This window comes from Mastigoproctus giganteus, chromosome 10 (assembly GCF_048544385.1).
Source record: "Mastigoproctus giganteus isolate SK-2022 chromosome 10, ASM4854438v1, whole genome shotgun sequence".
In the NCBI taxonomy this organism is placed as follows: Eukaryota; Metazoa; Arthropoda; class Arachnida; order Uropygi; family Thelyphonidae; genus Mastigoproctus; species Mastigoproctus giganteus.
In genome coordinates this window covers 10,156,088-10,176,517 of record NC_143584.1, presented here as the reverse complement: position 1 = coordinate 10,176,517, position 20,430 = coordinate 10,156,088, and the positions used below count along the sequence as shown (strand labels likewise).

General features: G+C 39.3%; 1 protein-coding gene across 1 annotated transcript in view; it reads right to left on the bottom strand.

Annotated features, from left to right (window-relative positions):
* Positions 1 to 20,430, bottom strand: part of LOC150078678 (sodium-coupled neutral amino acid transporter 7-like) — a 197,634-nt gene that overhangs the window by 49,133 nt on the left and 128,071 nt on the right. Inside the window, exon 4 of the mRNA XM_090383493.1 lies at positions 6,892 to 7,024. Coding sequence (XP_090239619.1) covers positions 6,892 to 7,024 — 133 coding nt within the window. The remainder of the gene's footprint in view (positions 1 to 6,891; positions 7,025 to 20,430) is intronic.

Sequence of the window (20,430 nt, the reverse complement as noted above, 5' to 3'; positions counted from 1 at the left end):
GACTCGAACTCAGGTGTGGGGGATGACTGTGATTCTACCAACCGTGTTACCCACAAGGGCCGTGTACTAGTATGTGCTTTAAAGATGAAGCAAGATGTTCTAGTTTAATTGTGCCTAAAAGTCAACCTACAAGAAGAGCTGTTCTAGCTATAGGTTGTTGTTGTTGTTTGTTTGTTTTATGGCGCATTAGCATCTAAGGCTATAATGCGCCAAGTCAAAAAGATGTAGAATATAAAATTTAAATTATTTTTATATTATTTTAAAAGAATATACGATTTAAAACGTTCATGTAGCATAAAACGATAAAAATATTTTAGATTGAATTATTTAGATTAATAAGTTGTAAAAACTTAAAAATAGCTGACATATTGTCATTGTTGGATAAAACCTGTCTGAGTGTATAAGGTTCAGACAGATGGCTAAAACATAAACGGCGGTCATTATAAAAGGACGGACATTCAATTAAAATATGACGGACTGTTAAAATGGTGTCACAATTTCTACACATAGGACGATCGTCTGCCCTCGGCAGATAGCAATGTGTCAAGTGACAATGTCCTATGCGGAGCCGAGATAGAACAACTTCCTCTTTTCGGTTCCTGCGCAGACTAGACTGCCAATGTTCAATTACAGGTTTAATCTCATATAACTTGTTTGTAGTCTGTCCATGCCAAGAGTGTTGCCATTGGGATATCAGTTTCTTTCGAATTACTTGCCTGTAATCTGTATAGGGGACTGACAGGCAAGAGTTAAATAGGTTCGCTGATTTGGCTGCAGAGTCTGCCAAATCATTTCCTGAGATCCCAATGTGGCCTGGGATCCAGCAGAAACGAACATCAAATTTGAATTCTGCTAGGGAATGCAACTTCTGCTGTATCCGGGTCAGGACAGGATGAGGGTTGAACCTCATCGATGATAAAGCCTGCAATGAACTCAGAGAATCGGTATATATAATATATTTTCTGTGGTGGGTGGTTTGTATACGATCTAAGGCTAGCTCAACCGCATGCAGCTCTGCAGTGAACACACTGCATTTGTTGGCGATCTGCTCAGATACCGTGGTGTCTGGGAAAATAGCTGCAGATCCGACAGACATATCTGACCTCGAGCCATCTGTGTAGATGGGCAAGAAGTCAGCATGTTCCGAGCGCTCAGCTAAAAAGAGCTGCAGGTAGACATTGGAAGATGTATTGCTCTTTCTCCAGTTGTTAAGGGAGAAGTTGCAGTTTGGGACACGAGCATGCCAGGGTGGAAAAGGTTGCCCTGGTGATGGGGCAACATTGTCTAATGTGATGTTCAAATCATTGAGTAGCCTTTGGATACGAATACCGAATGGTTGATTGGCAGTCTGACGAATGTTGTACAGATTTTCCCAACGTGGCTCAAAAACGGGTGTCCACGTCGGATGGTCTGGCAGGGATTTCAGTTTTAAAGTATACTGTAGAGACAACTGTTTCCTGCGAAGCGATAACGAGGGCTCATTTGCTTCAACATAGAGGCTATGGACAGGAGAAGTTCGAAATGCTCCAGTGCAAATACGTATCGCCTGGTGGTGGATGGGATCCAACCATCGGAGTACGCTGAGTCTAGAGGATGCGTATACCTGGCACCCGTAATCTAACTTAGATTGTACGAGTGCACGATAGAGGCGCAAAAGGGTACATCGGTCAGCGCCCCAAGAATGTGAGGAGATTGCACGTAGGATATTCAAGCCTCTCGTGCACTTCGCACGTAGTTGACGGATGTGTTCTAGAAAGGTCAGCTTTTTATCAAATATAAGCCCCAAAAATCTAGTCTCAGGTACTACTGGGATAGCGTTTTGTCCAAGCCTCAGTTCAGGTTCAGGGTGAAGATTGCGCTTTCTGCAAAAATGCGTGCAAACAGTCTTTTGTGGAGAGAACCTGAACCCGTTGTTCGTTACCCATGAGTTCAAATGGTCAATGGCACGTTGCAGTTGCCTCTCAATTACCCTCATGTTGCAGGAATGACAAAATATGCTAAAATCATCAACATAGAGGGCACAGTTTACAGTTGGAGGAAGTTGTTCTGTGATGGAATTCACTTCAAGGATCCGTTTTAAGCGTAACACTTAAAACGGATCCTTGAGGTACTCCCTCCTCTTGACTAAAAGAGCGTGAGAGAGCAGATCCTACACGGACTTGGAAAGAACGGTGACATAAAAAGTTTTTAATAAAATTGGGGAGATTACGCTTTTTCCATATCGAAGAACACTGACACCAGGTGTTCTCATTTTAAGAAGGCATCTCGAATGGAAGTTTCGAGCCTGATTAAATGGTCTAAAGTTGACCTATTCCTACGGAAGCTGCACTGAAATCTGGGGAGGAACCCATTAGCCTCCAAATACCAGATAAGGCGGGCATTGACCATTCTCTCCAGAATTTTGCACAGACAGCTAGTCAGAGCAATAGGACGATAGTTCGTTGGGATTTTAGGATCCTTTCCTGGCTTAGGAAAGGCAAGCACGATTGCCTTATGCCAGGAATCTGGAAACTGCTCTTCTTGAAATATTCTGTTATATAGAAAAAGCAGTTGGTCCGTGGATTTTGCAGACAGATGTTTGACCATATCATAATGGATAAGATCTGGTCCTGCAGCACTTCCCTTGGTAAGAGTTAGAGCTGTTTCTAACTCTTCCATGGTAAAGGGCCCGTTATAGGAATAAGACTTTTTTGATTTAAAGTTAATTGGCTGCTTTTCACATTTATCTTTCCAGACCAGAAATTCTGGGGAGTAAGCAGATGTTGACGAGATGGCAGAAAAGGTCTCCCCAAATACATTGGCTATTGCAGTTGGGTCTGCAATAACGTATCCCTTATACTCCAGGACTGATGAAGGGTGTGATGTATATTTACCCTTCATTTTCCAGATTTTGTCCCAGATAGCTTTACTGCTGGTTGACTGGGTAATGGTGGATGTAAAGCGGACCCACGATTCCTTTTGGCTCTGACAACGAATATATCGCGCGTGCACGTTTGAAGGCTAAGAGATTGGCTGTGGTAGGATATCGTCAGAATATCCCCCAAGCTTTATTTTGTGCCTTTTTTGCTGCTGTGCATTCAGTATTCCACCAAGGTTTTGGAAATGGCGGAAACCGGGTAGATGTTTTCGGAATTGTAGCTGCAGCTGCATGGCCAATTCTTTCTGTGATGTACGCCACTGCGTCATTGATAGGCTCCCGACTGACTGTACTGATGTTAAAGTCTACCAGGTGTTGAAAGGTGTTCCAGTCAGCCTGATCAATCTTCCATTGTGGTAACCTAAAAGGTGAGCATGGCATCCCTTTAAGTAGGCTGGTTATCACGGGGAAGTGATCACTTCCATAAAGATTCTCCTCCACCTCCCAGTTGATTGAAGGAAGGAGAGAGGGGGAGCATATAGAGAGGTCGATAGCAGAGAATGTACGGGTAGGCATGTGGAAAAAGGTGTTAGTTCCCACATTTAGAAGGGATAGGTCATTGTCATTGAGTGTATGCTCTATGATACGTCCCCTTCCATTAACATTTGCACTACCCCACAGGGTGTTATGTCCATTGAAATCGCCCAGGAGTAAGACAGGAGTAGGCAGCTGCACAATGAGATCATCAAGGTCTGTCTGGGAGATATCAGCCCCAGGTGGTAAATAAACTGAGCAGACTGTTATTAAAAAACCTACCGTAAGGCGAACCGCTACCGCTTCGATGTTGGTGGTGAGCGCAATAGTTTGATATGGGGTATGGTTGCCCAGAATTATAGCAACACCCCCCATGAGCAGATCCATCCTCAGTTCTGTCCTTTCGGATGATAGTGGTGTTACGAAGCGAAGGGTTTTCATTTGCCTTCAGGTATGTCTCTTGTAAGCAAAAGCAGACTGGCTCATGCTTTTGCAGAAGGGCCTTGATGTCATCATTGTTTCACCGGAATCCACGACAGTTCCACTGTAGGAATTTAGCCATTATTTTGGCTTGGTGGGTCCATCAGGCGGCTTCTGAGGTGCTGAGGGCTTACCTTTTCCAGTCTTGGCTTTATCCTTCCTGGGGAAGTATGGACGCTGACCAGTGTCCATTTCCTCCCCAGCAAAGAGCTCCAAAACTGAATCTTCGGGTACCTCCTTCTGCTCGACATCCATGTTTTCTTGGGTACTAGGGGGTACTTCACCTTTCTTATTCTTTTCTTTCACAATTGCTTTTGTTACATGTGGAGCATTAGGAGGTACCGATATAGGAGTGGCAGCTGATTGGTCTTTCTGTGCAGGTTTTTGAGGATTTAAAAGATAACGTGAGATGGGAGTGAATGATTCTTTTGGGGGAATGGTCATGTCCGTCTGAGTTCCAATGGAACACCTCCCTGCTACCTTCTGGGCGTAGGTAGGCTTGTTGATGTTGAGAGGTTTAACCGCTTTCCTTGCCTCCTGGTACGATATGTTTAGCTCTGCCTTCAGCCGTTGAATTTCTTTTTCTTCTTTCCACCTCTGGCATGCTCGTGAGTAGGCTGGATGTTCTCCCTCACAATTAATGCAGGTGGGTTTTGTGGCTGAACATGCTGTTGTTTTGTGGTCCTTTGCACCACATCGAGTGCATGCAAGGACTCCACGGCAGGCCACTTGAGAATGTCCATATTTCTGGCATTTAAAACACCGTAAAGGGTTTGGAACATATGGACATACTGGACAGTTGATGTAGCCAGCTTTAATCTCATCAGGAGGTTTGGGCGAGTTAAAAGTCAGGATAATGCTCCTGGTTTTAACAAGTTTCCCATCCCTACGCGCACTAATTCTCTTGACGGCAATAACTCCCTGTGACTTTAATTCCGAGCAGATTTCCTCCTCGGTAACGTCGAGAAGGTCCCACTCTGAAATTACACCTCTCGATGAATTCAGTATTCTGTGTGGTGTCACTGTTATAGGTATTCCTCCGATTGATGTTACTCGGAGTAGATGTTCAGATTGCCTGTCATTTTTAGATTCAATCAAGAGATCCGTAGAACGGAGCCTCTTAACTGATTTGGGTGAACCTGCTAACCCCTCCTGCTAACCCATCTAACCCTTTTTGTATAAAAAAGGGTGACTTTTGCCAATTGGTTTTTCGGTGGTAGAGTGTATAATTAAAAATCTTGGGACAGGCCCTGATGATGTTTCAGTTCGCTGCCTCTTTGTAGCAATAATGCTATCTGCCTCTCCATCTGTATTTTCAGATAGGGACCGGGTTGGGGCCCCTGAAGAAGTAAGTTTATCAGGATTCATGTAAATTTTAAGTGGTTCAGTGCCCGGGCTCCCCACCCACCACGGAGCCCAAAGGGATGCCCACTACCCGGCATGCAATAAATGCGCTCGGGAGTGGAATGCCAGGGCTACCCAGACACCATACCGGCACCGCCGCCAGCCTGAACCCTGTCCCTCCGACCATGAGGATAGGGGCATGGCATTGACACGGTTGACCCTCGCAGGCGAGCCTACTAGCCGATTGATCCTAGCCGGGCCTTCCAGGACCTCCCGTCTTGTCGAAGCAGGGGCCAAAGTGGTGTATTAAAGCTGGGCCCCTCAACCACCAGGATCTCCCTTTCCGAATTTCCACGGTTGCAGCGCACGGCAAACACGCCGGATTCCATTGATGTAAGCCTGGAACCTGGGCTGTGGGCGTTGGATCCCAGTGATGCTAGTCTGGAAGTCCAGCAGCATCACTGGGAGGTCCCCTCACCACGTATAGGTGCCCACGTCGAGGGGCTAGCTATAGGTTTATAGGAAATAACAATTAAACTGATTAGAAAAAATGTGCATTGCTGTCACACTTGGAAGATAAATTAAAATCTCTACATAAAAAGAAAAAATTGGTGAGTAGGAAAAGTTGTTGAGGTAGATGATTTTGATATATGCATTATTCATCACACTACTCAAGGATTTTATAGTGTCGATAGAAAGGTACCCACTTTAAATAAATTGTTGCCAGTTATAAGGCAGAAGTTGGATTTTCCATTCGGGAAAATCCAATGGACTGTATCATAGCATTCAACAAGACAAGCCTGTGAACACTTTGTTGCAAAAGCAAGATATCATAGAGTGGTTGGTGAGATACAATGTATCACTGCAGCCAAGTATGTGTAAACAGGGCCTGATTTACACATAAGCTAAACAAGCTATAGCTTAGGGCCTCATATTACAAGGAGCCTTGGACCACTTTAAAAATTCTTTTTTAATATTGTCACAGTGAACAATTGAAGGGCCTCATACATATTATAGCTTAGTGTCACAACAAGTTTAAATCTGGCTCTGTGTGTAAATGTGAATTATTAGAAATTATTAGAGTATATGTATAATATTCATCACATACATAGGCAAAATGAATAGAAATTTATTTATTAATTTTGCCTATGTATGTGATGTTTTTTGCAAATATTGGCTTAATTTGTTGCATTGAAGTAATGCTAAAGTTTTGTACAATTAATGCCCTCCACAAACTTAAGCTTGACAGATTAAATGTTTTATGCTTCTTTTTTTATGTTATCAACATTTTTCTGAATATTTAAGTGTAATTAATAAACTTTTTATTTCATTAAAACTAATGAGTATTTTTAGTGGCAAAAAACACATTTGCAAAATTTTCAGCTACTATTAAAAAAATGTAGAACTGCAATTGACTGATAAAAGTTCAGTTATTACTATACTAAAAGAACCATTCAATAAACGAAATACTTTTTTTCAAATACTGAAGTTAAAATGTGGGCCTGTCAGGGGAAAGTATGTCACTCATGTTATAAAAGGGGTGGTACAACTACCAGATTAATAGTATTTTGATTAAGTGGTGAGTTCCTTCACTCAAGACAGTTTTTCAAAGAATTTTTTACAAAGCTCTAAAAATATTTACTATGGAGAATATTAATATCACACTTTAAATTTACCTTGCATATCTGAGGAAGTCTAGCCTCTGGAAATAGCACATTGGAAGTATAAACAAAACAGCAGTGGCTGTAATGGTAAATCTCCGATTTATATACCAAGTATTGCAGACATCCTGTCCTAAGGACTGAAATACTAAAAAAATTAACATAAAAATTAATTACAAAAAATGCCATGCTCAAAATTTTAGAGTAATTACTTTAATTCAATTTATCTACAGGAAATGGTCTATAGATTAAAATCCTAATTAATCCTAGTGACAGGCATGTCATCTTAACAGGCATGTCATGTCTGTATACATCTGTCTGCGAAATTTATGTTTCCATAGCAGCGAAAAACTAGATAGATGGTCATCAGGGCCGGATTTCCCATTAGGCACCATAGTGCCTAGGGCCTACAGAGGAAGGGGGGAAACAATGCTTCACTCTTTTCACTGTGACTAATGAAAAAACAAGCTGAGAAAACATATGTGCAATCGACTCTAGGAGCTTCAATTTAATACACATACGCTATCTAGTGACTTCTCTAAAGTAGAGGAATCGAAGTGATGGTCGCTCTGTCAATTGAAGTGGTTTATCAATTATCATAGTTGAAACTTGAGTCACATTAATAGACACAATTCACAGTTAAAGTGTTAAAATAAAAGAAAAATTTTACCCCCCCCACACTTTAGCACATTTCGAAATAAAAGTGCCTAGGGCCTACGAACACCAAAATCCAGCCCTGGTGGTCATAACAGATATCACCTCAACTTATATGTAAAGAAATGTCTGTATAAATAGCATATACAGGGGATCCTCATTATCCGAGGATAATTGGTTCCAGAAAATTCCACTTACACGGGAAACAAATTTTCATAATGTTTATTATTTAAATAAATGAAACTAGGCATAGTATTTTAAGAGTTTAAGTTTCTAATAATATTGATGTGAATACACCAAAGGCAACTCTTAAAGAAAAACCATGGTAGTAGTGTGAAAGGCATCATTTCGTCTGTATCTCATATTGTGCTCATCCTTCAACAACAAGTTGCTCATGTATTGCACTACCTCAAATAAGTAACGCTTCACTAATGGAGAAAACTGTTGTTACTTATTCTCGGTGGGCACCCACCCAGATGGCACCGTTTCAAAGCTAGTTAGCTGTTCATCAGTGGTTGAAAAGCTAACTAACTTTGAAACGGTGCCATCTGGGTCGGTGCCCACCAAGAATAAGTAACAACAGTTTTCTCTGTTAGTGAAGTGTTACTTATTTGAGATAGCGCAATACATGATAATTCGTTGTGAAGGATGGAGAAGCGTTGCCTATTCGGGGGATTTGTGAATGATTTAGTTCAGTCAGTGAGTGGGAGTAACTGTCCCTTTCTTCTTTCGACGGCATTTCTTCCTCTTCCTCTCCTACTATCACTTTCTTACACCTTTTTGCCTTCCTAAGTCTAATAGGGATAGTATGTGGATAACAATCTTATCTTATCTTATCCCTTACCATTTTGCAAGTGGTAGCTAAGTGAAGCGTTACTTATCCGAGGTAGTGCAATAGGTTAGGTTAAGAGTTGTCTATGGTGTATCCACACCGATATTATAGAGTAATGTTTATTATGTATTTTTACATAGTAAAAAAATGGATGAAGGAACTGAAAAATGAGAAAATTATTTTATTAGACATTTTTTATATTAAGGTTAAGTAAAGTTTATTGAAGTTACACTGTTTTTCAGTTGTACGAATAAAGAATGAATCACGAGTTGTTTGTTTTTTTTTTTGCCGTATTTTTTCAGATAAAATTGTGTTGAAGCATTTAGTTATGTCTTTAACTTCACACTTAACTTTTGTTGCACGAAGAAGAAGATCATTCTTACAAAAAATATTCAAGTGCTTGGTCAATTTTCTCAAGGGAAAAAACTTGAATTCTTTAATTTTCAAATCCTCGTAACTGCGGGGACTTGGATACAGGGGACCACTTGTATATAATAACTTGATCAGCCAATCACAGTTTCACACTTGCATACTTATGTACTGTTTATTAGACCAAGGTCATTTTAGGCTTTGGTACGAAACTCCTGGTGACCTCGAAAACTCTGAGCAACTTCCACAGTCTTTGCACTGGCAGGACATCTTTCAAGTGTCTGTCTGCCTATATCAACTGTACTATACAATATACTGTATATAACAGATGAAAAATGAACAAAGACCAAAATTTGCATGAAATTTTTATTTACATAAAAAAAAAATCTCAGTAACTATTAAGTTACTAAGATTTGCTTCACATAAGTCCCAATATTTTATAAGGAAGCCAATATACTCTTTTTTATAGAATGGTGATAAGAGTCCAATGACCATCTGTTTGACATCATTATGATCATCTGACAGGGAATATTTCCTTTTCATTGCCTTCTTAAGAGATCTATAAATGTAAAAGCCACCAAGGAATAAGTCAGAACTGTAGGGGAACCCTTTTCTATCACCTCCTATTGAAAGGGGTTTGATATTTCTTTTGCAAAAATGATGTAATTGGGCACTACCATGCAATAAAGCAACCTTTATTTAACCCTTTTTTTTTTTTTTATGTAAACCCCGAACACGAGAGGTATTAGAACCTATAGTACTTAGTACCGTGCTTGGGCTTTTGAGATGTCAAGAGCAACTACTTGTGTTTCACCAAATCTTTCCATTGAATTAGTCCATAAATGGGTAACATATGCCAGAATATCACCAGTGGATCGACACTGACGGAATCCATACTGGCAATTGTTGATCAGACAGAAGGTTTCTAGGTAGTTTAAGAGTTGGCGGTTAATTGATTTCTCCATTACTTTAGAAAGAGTAGAAGTAATTGCAATGGGACGATAATTGGATGGGAGGGATTTGTCACCCGTTTTAAGAACTGGCTGGATATGAGCAAATTTCCAAGCAGAAGGAAAAACACCTTTGGAAAAAGAAAGTGAAAAAAGGCGGCAAGAACAGGAGTAAGTTCAGGAGCACAGGTTTTGAGAACAAGTGGAGAAATACCATTGGGACCTGGAGCTTTCTTCATCGATTCGTCAAAATCCTTCTGACATCCTTTTGACGGAAGACCACAGGAGGCATTGAATGGAGCGTGTTGGGAATGGTGGGAGGTGTTTTACCAAGATCATTAATACATGAGTTGGAAGAAAAATGGAATGCTAGCGGGTCAGCTTTATCCTTGGCTGAAGTGACAACAGAACGATCTGGTTTGGACAGAGGTGGGAGCAGAGATGGGCAAAAGTTGTTGCGGCCAATAGCTTTGGCAAGAGACCAGAATGCTCGGCTACCATTAGGGCAAGAAACAAGTTTTCTACTCTTAGCCTGTTCAAACTCTAGTTTTCACTGATTAATAACTGCTTTACAATTGTTGCGAGCTTTGGTGTAGGCAGAAAATGAAACTGGAGAATTAGAAACAAGCCAATTACGATATGCAACATTCTTCTCTTGAACAGCCTTAGCACATTTATTGGAAAACCAAGGTTTAGATGAAGGACGAGATTTTAAAGTGGAGTGTGGGATAAAGGATTCCATTCCTACAAGAATAATTTCACTGACACGATCTGAGCAAATGTTGACATCAGAAGTTTTGAAACAGTAATCCGACCAAGGAAAAGAAGAAAAGAAGTCTCGCAGGTCATCCCATTTTCCATTCTTGTAACGCCAAGCAACACGAGGTTGGGAATAGCCATGAGATAAAAGTTCCATTGGAGAAGAGACAATCACCAAGTTGTGATCTGAAGTGCCTAGAGAACCTCTCACTTCAACCGTGTACTTAGAGGGGTTGTTTGTGAGAAAAAGATCAAGCGTATTGGCTGTATGATTAGGATTGTCCGGTATTCTTGTAGAACAATCTGTGCAAGGTCATTAGTAATTGCAAAAGCCTCAGCATCTCGACCAGCTGGGTTGGTGTGGCTAGAAAACGGAAGCCAGCTGGAGTTGTAAACATTAAAATCACCAAGGAAAATTACCTCACTGTTAGGAAAGTTGGACTGGAGAAAGTCAAGTTGCAAAGAGAGGAAATCAAAGAGCTCCAAGTGACTAGTGGAGTTGGAAGAATGGTAGAGACAACAGATGAATTTGACACAATGAGGTAGAGAGATTTTAAGCTAGAGAAGATCAAAGAGAGGAGATTCCAAATTGCCAAGTCTCTGACAGGGAATATCAGAACGGACATATGCACAAGTACCACCTTTGAGGCGAAAGGAATCATACAGCGAATAATTTGAACATCTGAGATGAGCAGTAGTTGAATCAACCGATAACTGAAATTCTGTCAGAAAAAGTACATGGGGTTTGGCAGACTGCAAGTGGAAATGGACATCGTTGAGATTAGAATTGAGACCACGTATATTTGTGAAATGAATTAGGAAGTGCTTGGGAGGTTTAGATCTTTTCGCAGATAAGCTTGCTCTATTAGTTTGACAATTCATGGTGTATTCAATAGTAAGAAAAAGTGGGTGGGACATGCTGTATGAAGTAATGAAATTTTTGGACATGGCGTACACATGGTAAGAATATACCCAGATCCTTGACATAACGTGGCCTCGACAATGCTCCCTGCATACACAATACTCGGACTCCCTCCAGTCACTATCTGGCAGAGTAGAGGTAGCAAGATTATACACTAGCTGATCCAGAAGCCTCCCAGAGAGTTACCAATAGGTTCGGTCCGGTGTACTAACTAGCGGCCGGCCTGCGAACACCGTTTTAGAGCTGTACCCTCGAAATGTAAGGAATATTGGATCTCGCCGCGACGTTCATCATAACCTCCAAAGTCATCAATCATACTGCATGATGGAAGAGATAGGAAAGGGTTGACCAGAACTTAGCTCTAGAGACTAAACATGGGTTCCACCACTTCAAGCTTCCAATAAGCAAAGTGGTGGTATTGCACCGGTTGATGAGAGTCATCTACCACCTAGTACTGCCTGGTAACATAGAGGGGCGGCATTCCTTCATGTGGTGTGGGCGCCACACCTCGACCCCTGCTTGCGTTGGTTCACACCTGGATAGTCACCCACCATTTACTTGTGCATGGAGGTATAACAGAGTAGTGACCAGCATGAAATGTATTTATCATTTCATGCAGGTTAATACATTTCACATGAAACGTATTAACCTGCACGTAAGGTGAACTATGGCTTCTGTCATTGATAGGGAGAAGAGATATTACTTGCTTATGGTGCATGTAATATCTTATTTAAACAGTATAAAGATAGCACCATAACTTATCTCTTGCAATAATGAAAAAATGGTCACCTTTCTGCTTATATCATGAGATGTGGGCTTATGGTCATCAGATACCATTTATTTCTATGTAGTGGCATTTATTTTCAGAGATTTTTCATTTGAATACTCCTCCAAATAATCCCTATGATAAATACGTTTCATGCTGGTCACTGCTCTGTTATACACTCCAAACATTTAAAAGTAGTGAAGGTTGTGGGATTACGTTTCAATTATAAATTATATTTTCAACAATCAATTGTGCATAAATGTTAAAAAATAATATTAATAATAATAATATGATTTTCACCAGTGCTCATGGCTTGATATGTTCCATATTTGTACAATCCAAAGGCTATTGTTTTCTATACATTTTAAGTTGATAAAGTGGCTCCTTGCCTTAAAAACTACTTAAACAAAATGAAATATAAAAGGAACAAAGAATGACATATACATGAAAGTATAAAATTGTAAAATCAGCTAAGAAGTGATAAAATAAAATCAGAAAAAATTACTAAATTTCACAAATAAGTAGCTTTTCAAAATGAAGAACCTCTTTATCAACATAAAATGTATAGCATACAACATCCTCAAATAATATAATCACTGGTCAACATATATGAAACTTGTAATCTATCACATAATACTATGCAAATGACAAATGTAATGGAAACATAAAAATGTGATGGGGAGAGTAAAGAAGGAAGAAATAAATCACGTTCAGTGACACACTGCAACATATATTAATAGGAGGCATGTGATGCATACATAGTACCCATCACACTGCAAAACTGCAGCCTCCATAATGGGATGTATGCAGATTTCTTTATTTCAGTTAACAGTGGGACCACCCAATGTTAACTGTTATTGGGAGTGATCAATTATCTCCTGATTACTCCATGGTTTTCACCAGTGCTCATGGTTTGATGTATTCTATAACTGATTGATTGCTGCATGCTTTTTACCAGTGCTCATTGGTTTGATGTGTTCCATATTCCTTGCATTTTGGTGCCTTGTTTTAAGGCAGAAAAATGCAAGGTCTTACACTTGGGGAATAGCAACCCCAAAATAAATTATACACTTGGTGGGGTCGAATTAAAAACAGTAGAGGAAGAAAGAGATCTGGAAGTTAAAATATGGGCAGATATGAAGTTTTTCTGAGCAGTGTAAACAGGCAGCAGGAAAGCCCAAGTTTCCTATCGATGATTTATCAACTTAAAATGATTTTTCAAATGCTATCCTGTAGAGACAGGGAGGTCATAATCCCACCGTATAAGGCAATTTTAAGATAACATTTGGAATACTGTGTTTAGATATGGAGACCTCATCTGAAAAAAAGATATTGAGCTTCTTGAATGGATCCAAAGATGGGAAACTTGAATGGTGAGATTGGCAAAAGGATGCCCGTACGAGGAAAGACTGATTATGTGGACCAGAGAGCTTGGCAACCACCAGGCACCTCAGAGGTGACCTGATTGAGATTAATAAGGCTCTAATAGGGGTTAATAAAATGAATGACTAAGGAATTTTCACTGTTATAGAGAATTCAATAATTTGGGGGCATAAATTCAAATTACAGGGGTTGGGGTTTAGATTAGATTGTAGGAAGTTTTCTTTTAGCCAGCAAGTTGTTGATTATTGGAACAAGTTGCCCTCGCAAGTAGTTGAGGCTGATAGTTAGATTAAATTCAAAGATCAACTGGATTGTTACCTGTGTGAGGAGGGAAGCATATAATTTGTATTTTCTTCTTATTATTTTTTTATTTTCTAGTGTAGCAAAAGCCTGTGGCTTCCTTGCACTATATGGCAAATACTATTACTATATTTGTATAATGGGTTCCAGTGTTAGCCATAACAAAGGGATGAACATATACATCGTATTATGGAGGCTGCAGTTTAGCAGTACAATTTTTTTTTTTTTTTTTTTTTTTTTTTGGGTAGTTGTTGGTGCATCGGCTTCTGTGGCCATAATGCACCTCCCAAGGTTTTTGCAGTACTTTGATCCAAGCCTGAGGCGGGATTCGAACCCGCAACCTTTGGGTTGCCAGGCAGGCACTTTTACCCACCCGGCTACAATGAGTACTAGTGAACTTCACATGCCTCTCCTAATATAACCTGCACTGCAAATCCTGATTTTTTTTTTTTTTTTACCTCCATACTTTCACATTGCCATTACATTTACTGTTTACATGGTATTATGTGATAGTTTACATGTCTGATGTTGGTCACTGCTGTTATTTGCTATATATTTTAAGTTGATAAAGTGGCCTTCTTGCCTTAAAAACTATTTTTAAATTGATATAGTGGCCTTCTTGCCTTAAAAACTACTTATCTGTAAATTTTAGCACTTTTATTTTAATTCTCATCTGGTTTTACTATTTTATAATTTTGTGTACTGTACATATCATTATGAGAAATTATGGGAAACAATGACTATTATGGGTTTCCCAATCCACATAATTCAGCTGATTAAGCTACTGTACCAAGAACAGGAAGGAACTATGGGAAACACGGACTTTTTCACAATAGGTAACGGTGTCAGGCAGGGCTGTATTTTGTCACCTCACCTATTTAATCTTTATGCCGAAGATATCATGTGTGAAGCTTTGGAAGGTTTAGAGACTGACATCAAAATTGGAGGACTGAAGATAAACAACCACCGTTATGCAGATGATACTGTGCTAATTTGTAATTCTAAGGATCATCTTAAAGAAACTCTGAGGAGAGTATGTGATGCAAGTAAGAAAAAAGGATTGTTTCTGAATGTGTGTAAAACTAAAATTATGGTGATTGGTGATAATCTCGGTTCCAGTAAGGTGAATGTTAATGGGCAAGATATCGAAGAAATTGATGAATTTGATTACTTAGGGTCAAGAATAAATAAAAAAAATAGTGACAGCTCAAAGATGTAAAGAGACAACAGGCAATTACTAAGATGTTGGTTGCTGATATGATAAAATTATGGAGATATCATGATCTGCCCCTAAAGACGAAACTGAGAATCATTGATTCGTTAATTTTTCCAGTTGCCACTTATGGATGCGAAGGATGGAATCTGAAAAGACTTGACAGGAAGAAAATTGAGGCATTTGAAATGTGGTGTTACAGGAGAATACTACGTATTTCTTACTTAGATTGAAGAACAAATGAGTGGGTATCGAATAAAATTGGCAGGCCTAAAATTCTTCTTCATAGCATCAACAAAAAAGAAAACTCAAGTTTTTTGGTCATATAGTGAGAAGGGAAAAATTTCTGTTGAAGAATATAATGGAAGGAAAAACCAAGGGGAAGAGGTGCAGAGGAAGACCTGCAACTAGGTGGAAGGATGGGATCAGTGGACTTCTGGGCATGACACTTTGTGATGCTGCTCGTATAGCACACGATCAATGCAGTTGGAGGAATTTGTTGGTGGCCACAACAGCTCCTCAGGGAGCTATATGACTGGAAGAGATATATCATTCTTTGTTCCTTTTATATTTTATTTTATTAACTTTTTGTTTAATATTTATGCACAGTCAGTTGTTGATTTACAATACATTTGATGATGAAGGGTCTTTTTTTTATATTTCAGTGCAGGCATTAAAATAAGTTAAAAATTACACACATTTATATGTTCAATTCTGGTACCTCTGGTAAAGATTACATCAATATAAGCAGCATCACCAAAGAGGCAAATCCACTATTTATTTGAAACAGGGTACTATCATGACAGCTGTTCTCAAGACACGAGCCTCTCAACAGACAACTGGAAAAGGCCTCTGTTAGCAAACTTATGCTAACTGGTGAATAATGTATCAAATCTAAATGAGTCTAAGTCAGTTTTAAGCCCTGAGTTTTGGTTATATAGCACATTTCTCTTTCTGGTGCTATTTATATTATAATGATATTAGCAATTTAGGCTAACTCCTGAATCTAAATGTGAATGTGAATCCAAGCAGTGAAGGTTGAAAATCTCTTTGAGACTGAATACAAAAATGCATACAGTTTTCAAATATCTTTAATTCAAATACATCTACATTCCCTGGCACATAGATGTCATAATACTCTCTTTATAAACTGTATTTCATAGGAAAGAAACATAATTATGAATTAATATATATTTTCATCTTTTTTTTTTTTTTTTTAAATTACTCAAGATTTGGCTTTTGTTTCAACAAAATTTACATTAGTATTAGTTGAGGCCAAAAAAAAAAAAAAAAACCTTCTCATGCAGTCACTCCAATGTGTTTTTTGTCTAGTTCAGCCTTAAATTTATTTAAGCTATCAACTTCCACAACAGCAGATGGAAGTCTGTTCCAGGAATCAACTACCTGCTGGCTAAAGGCAAACTTCCACACATCTTCTACAACTGTCTTCCCACAGTTTAAATCTATGCCCCTCTTAGGTTTGTAATCTGAGAAAGCAGAAGAATCTCATCAGCAATGAGCTGCTCAGACAATTTAAGGCCTTATTCACCTCAATCAGATCACCTTGCAGGTGCCTAGTCTCCAGATGCTGCAACTTGCAGAACTTAAGCCTTTCTTGGTAAGAGTACCCCTTTGTTCTTCTCACCAATCTTGTTGCCCTTCTTTCTACTCATTCTAGCAACTCTACATCCTCCTTAAACAAGACCTCCATACCTGTACACAGTACTCAAGGTATGGCCTGACCATTGCCTTATACAAAGGGATAATCACCTCCTTGTCTCTTGCTAGCAAAATTCCTATATATCATTGAAAAGACTCCATGACCTGCTCTGGCAGCTCATCTGCACTGCTCAGAGAACTTCATATCTGACTGCACAATTAGCCCCCCCCCCAAGGTCTTTTTCATTCTCCACTTCTCTGAGTATATTACCACATGGTTGGTACATTTCTCTTGGGTTACTACTACCCATATGTAGTACTTTGCATTTGTCAATGTTAAACTTTAATTGCCACTTCTCAGCCCATCTGCCTAACTTTTCTAGATCCTGTTGCAGTAGCATACTGTCTTTACTGTCATTAACAACCTTGCCAACCTTTGTATCATCTGCCAACTTGGCTTGATGTAGCCCAGTGGTCAGGAGCGAGAGTACAAAGTATGCATTCCTTGAGTGGACCAGGGTTCAAGCCCGTGACTACTAAACACGATAAATATTTGTATTTACGATTTATTGTAAACTCTACCGACTTGGTTGTCGTGCCGGAGCATAAACAGAAATTTAATTAAATTAATTAACATTAAGCTTGATATACCCTCATTGATAAATACACAAAACAACAATGGGCCTGGCACCAAACACTGGGGGACTCCACTAATAACATTAGTCCAAGAAGAGCTGTGTCCATTGATTACCACTAATGTGTCATCTCCCACTCAACCATCCCTTTATCCATTGGAGCAACTTGCCCTTAATACTATACTGCTCAAATTTGTACAGCAGTCTTCCATGTGCAACAGTATCAAATGTATACCTGATATCCAAGTATATGATATCAAAATTAATTTTTGCATCCAATTTCCTTGTGACCAGATTATAGTATCCAATCAAATTGGTCAGACAAGACCTCCCCTTAACAAACCCATGCTCTGTCTTAACTATTACTGAAGTCTTGTCTAGATGATCCTGCAATGCTTCTTTAACCAGTGAATCCATTATTTTCCCTGGAACAGAAGTTATACTAACAGGTCTATAATTATTCGTATCACCCTTTAAATCCCCTTTGTGAATTGGGGATACATTTTTACATCTCCAGTCCATGGGGACCTCCCCTGAATCTAAGGATGCTCTCATAATTATGGCTAAGGGTTTGCTTACTTCCCTCGGTGCCCCCTTCAATATAACTGAATAGATTCCATCCATCCCAGATGCCTTTTTTATGTTTAACTTCAACAATTTCTCCTCCACTTTGCTCTCCATTATTACAAAAAATCATTTAGCTCCCTGTTAGAGTTTAGTAAACTTCTGTCCTCCTGTTTCTTACAGAATTCATCATGTGTGAATGTAGATGCAAAATACTCATTCAGTTTGTCAGCTATCTGAGCAGGATCATAATCAGTCGAACCATCAATATCAAGTGGACCTATCTGATTTATCCCCTCCCTTCTAGAGTTTACATAAATAAAGAAGTCTTTGCTGTTTTTCTTTGCATCCTTTGCCAAAGATTTTTCATAATCAGCCTTCGCTTGCCTAACCTCCTTTGTGACTTTATTAGAGACTACCTTATATCTACCATAGGTTTCTATGTCTCCTGATAATTTATATGCATCCCACGTATTTTTCTTCTTTGCCACGAGCCTCATTAGTTCATCTGACATCCATTTAGGTCTAAATCTTGAACAGTTATTCTTAGTTGGTATGATAAACCTAGTAGCTTCCAAGATTAATTCTTTGAAGGTTTCCCATTTAGAATTTGCTGTTGTTAACATCATCAGTTGATCCTACTGTAAAGAATTTAAAAGCTATCTGAGACCACTGTAGTCACCTTTACGAAAGCAAAAACCCTTCCCTTTACCTCTGATCTTTAAATAAATCCCACATCAGTACACTGTGATCACTGTTACCTAGTGATTCCTTTATCTGCAAATTCTTAATGCATGAATAATCAATGCTGATAATCAGATCAAGAGTATTACTCCCTCTGGTTTCCCTTTGAACATGTTGCTGTAGAAAACAATCATCCATTAAATCCACAAAAGTCTTGCTAGCATGCAAGTGACCAACCCACAAGTTCCAGTCAATATCTTGAAAGTTAAAATCCCCCAGTACAAGACATTCTGCACAATTGATTGTTGTACTCATCAGATTCATTAGGCCTATAGCACACTCCTACTGTCATTTTCTCTTTCCCAGTGCTTATGTCACACTAACCTGACTCAACATTGCACTGTCCACCAATGCCAACTGGATGCACTTCCTTATGTTGTTGTTGTTATTTGGTTTTTAGGAGCATTAGCAACTAAGGCCATATTGCTCCGGGGATATGCAGTGGTCATTTTCTGACCTTTCTGCATCCTCCGTATTTGGTGGTCACGGGCTCGAACCCCGGTCTGATCAAAAAGCACGTGCTACACACGGCTGCTCCTGCCCACTTGGCTACGGAGGCGCCGCACTTCCTTATGTTTCTTAACTAACAGCATAACTCCTCCTCCCTTCCTATCCTTTCTGTACACATTATACTCCTCAAATTCCAATTCTGCACTGCTTTATCTGTGTGATACCATGTCTCTGATATCCCAACAGCATCTGCCATCTTGACTAGCACTTCAAATTCATCAAATTTATTTACTATACTTCTAGCATTGGTGTACATGCAAATATACATGCACCTGTTCTTACTCTTAGTTACCCTAACACCGCCCATTTATTTACTCATTCCATGATGACTCTAGCAATCTTTGAAATCTCCCAGCACATTTCCAGGCTGCTGCTCATTCTAATAGAAGCAGTTTCGCCTCTGCCTCTGGCTAATGTTAATATTTTAGTATGTGAATCTCCCCAGGCCTAGTAGTTTTCAGACCCACTTAACACTGCCTCAATAGCATCAGCAAATATTCTTGCACCCTTTCTATTTAAGTGTATCCCATCCCTGTAGAAGCAGTCTCTCCTGTTAGAAAGCATAGACCATTCTGAAATAATGCAGGACATTTAATAATATATGAGAACTTATTTTTTTGTGCTGTATAGTTTTTTTCATATAACATATTTATGAATCGATACAATAAACAAAATACCACGATGAAAACTAACAGAACATCAAATCAGTATTCTGAAGTAAACTGGATTGTCTAAAAGATATCCCAGTGGCTCACATCTTATGAGTATGGGCTTGGCACACCCAGGGTCCTGAGCTGGATATCATCATTCTTCTCTTTCTTGGTGATTCCTTTCTACTTCTCTCTCTCTGGGTAACTTGGGAATTTTTTTTGGCTAGTACAACATAAGCCTCAGGCTTCCTTGCACCATATGGCTAATAATAATAATAATATCAATTAGAGAAGGCTTAAATAAATAAATATAACAGATGGTAACAAGAAATATGCATTTAGTCAAAGCTTAATAAAGAGATGGCACTCACCTCAATAATCCGTTGTTTGTTTGTTTGTTATTTGGATTTTAGGAGCATTTGCAACTAAGGCCATATTGCTCTGGGGATATGCAGTGGTCATTCCCTGACCTTTCTGCATCCTCCGTATTTGGGGGCAAGGGCTCGAACTCCGGTCTAATCAAGAAGCATGTGTTACGCACTGCTGCTCTTGCCCATCTGGCTACGGAGGCACACAAATAATCCGTTATGATTATATGAATCATAAAACAGTAGTGCGAGAAATCATTGGTTAAACTAAAAACA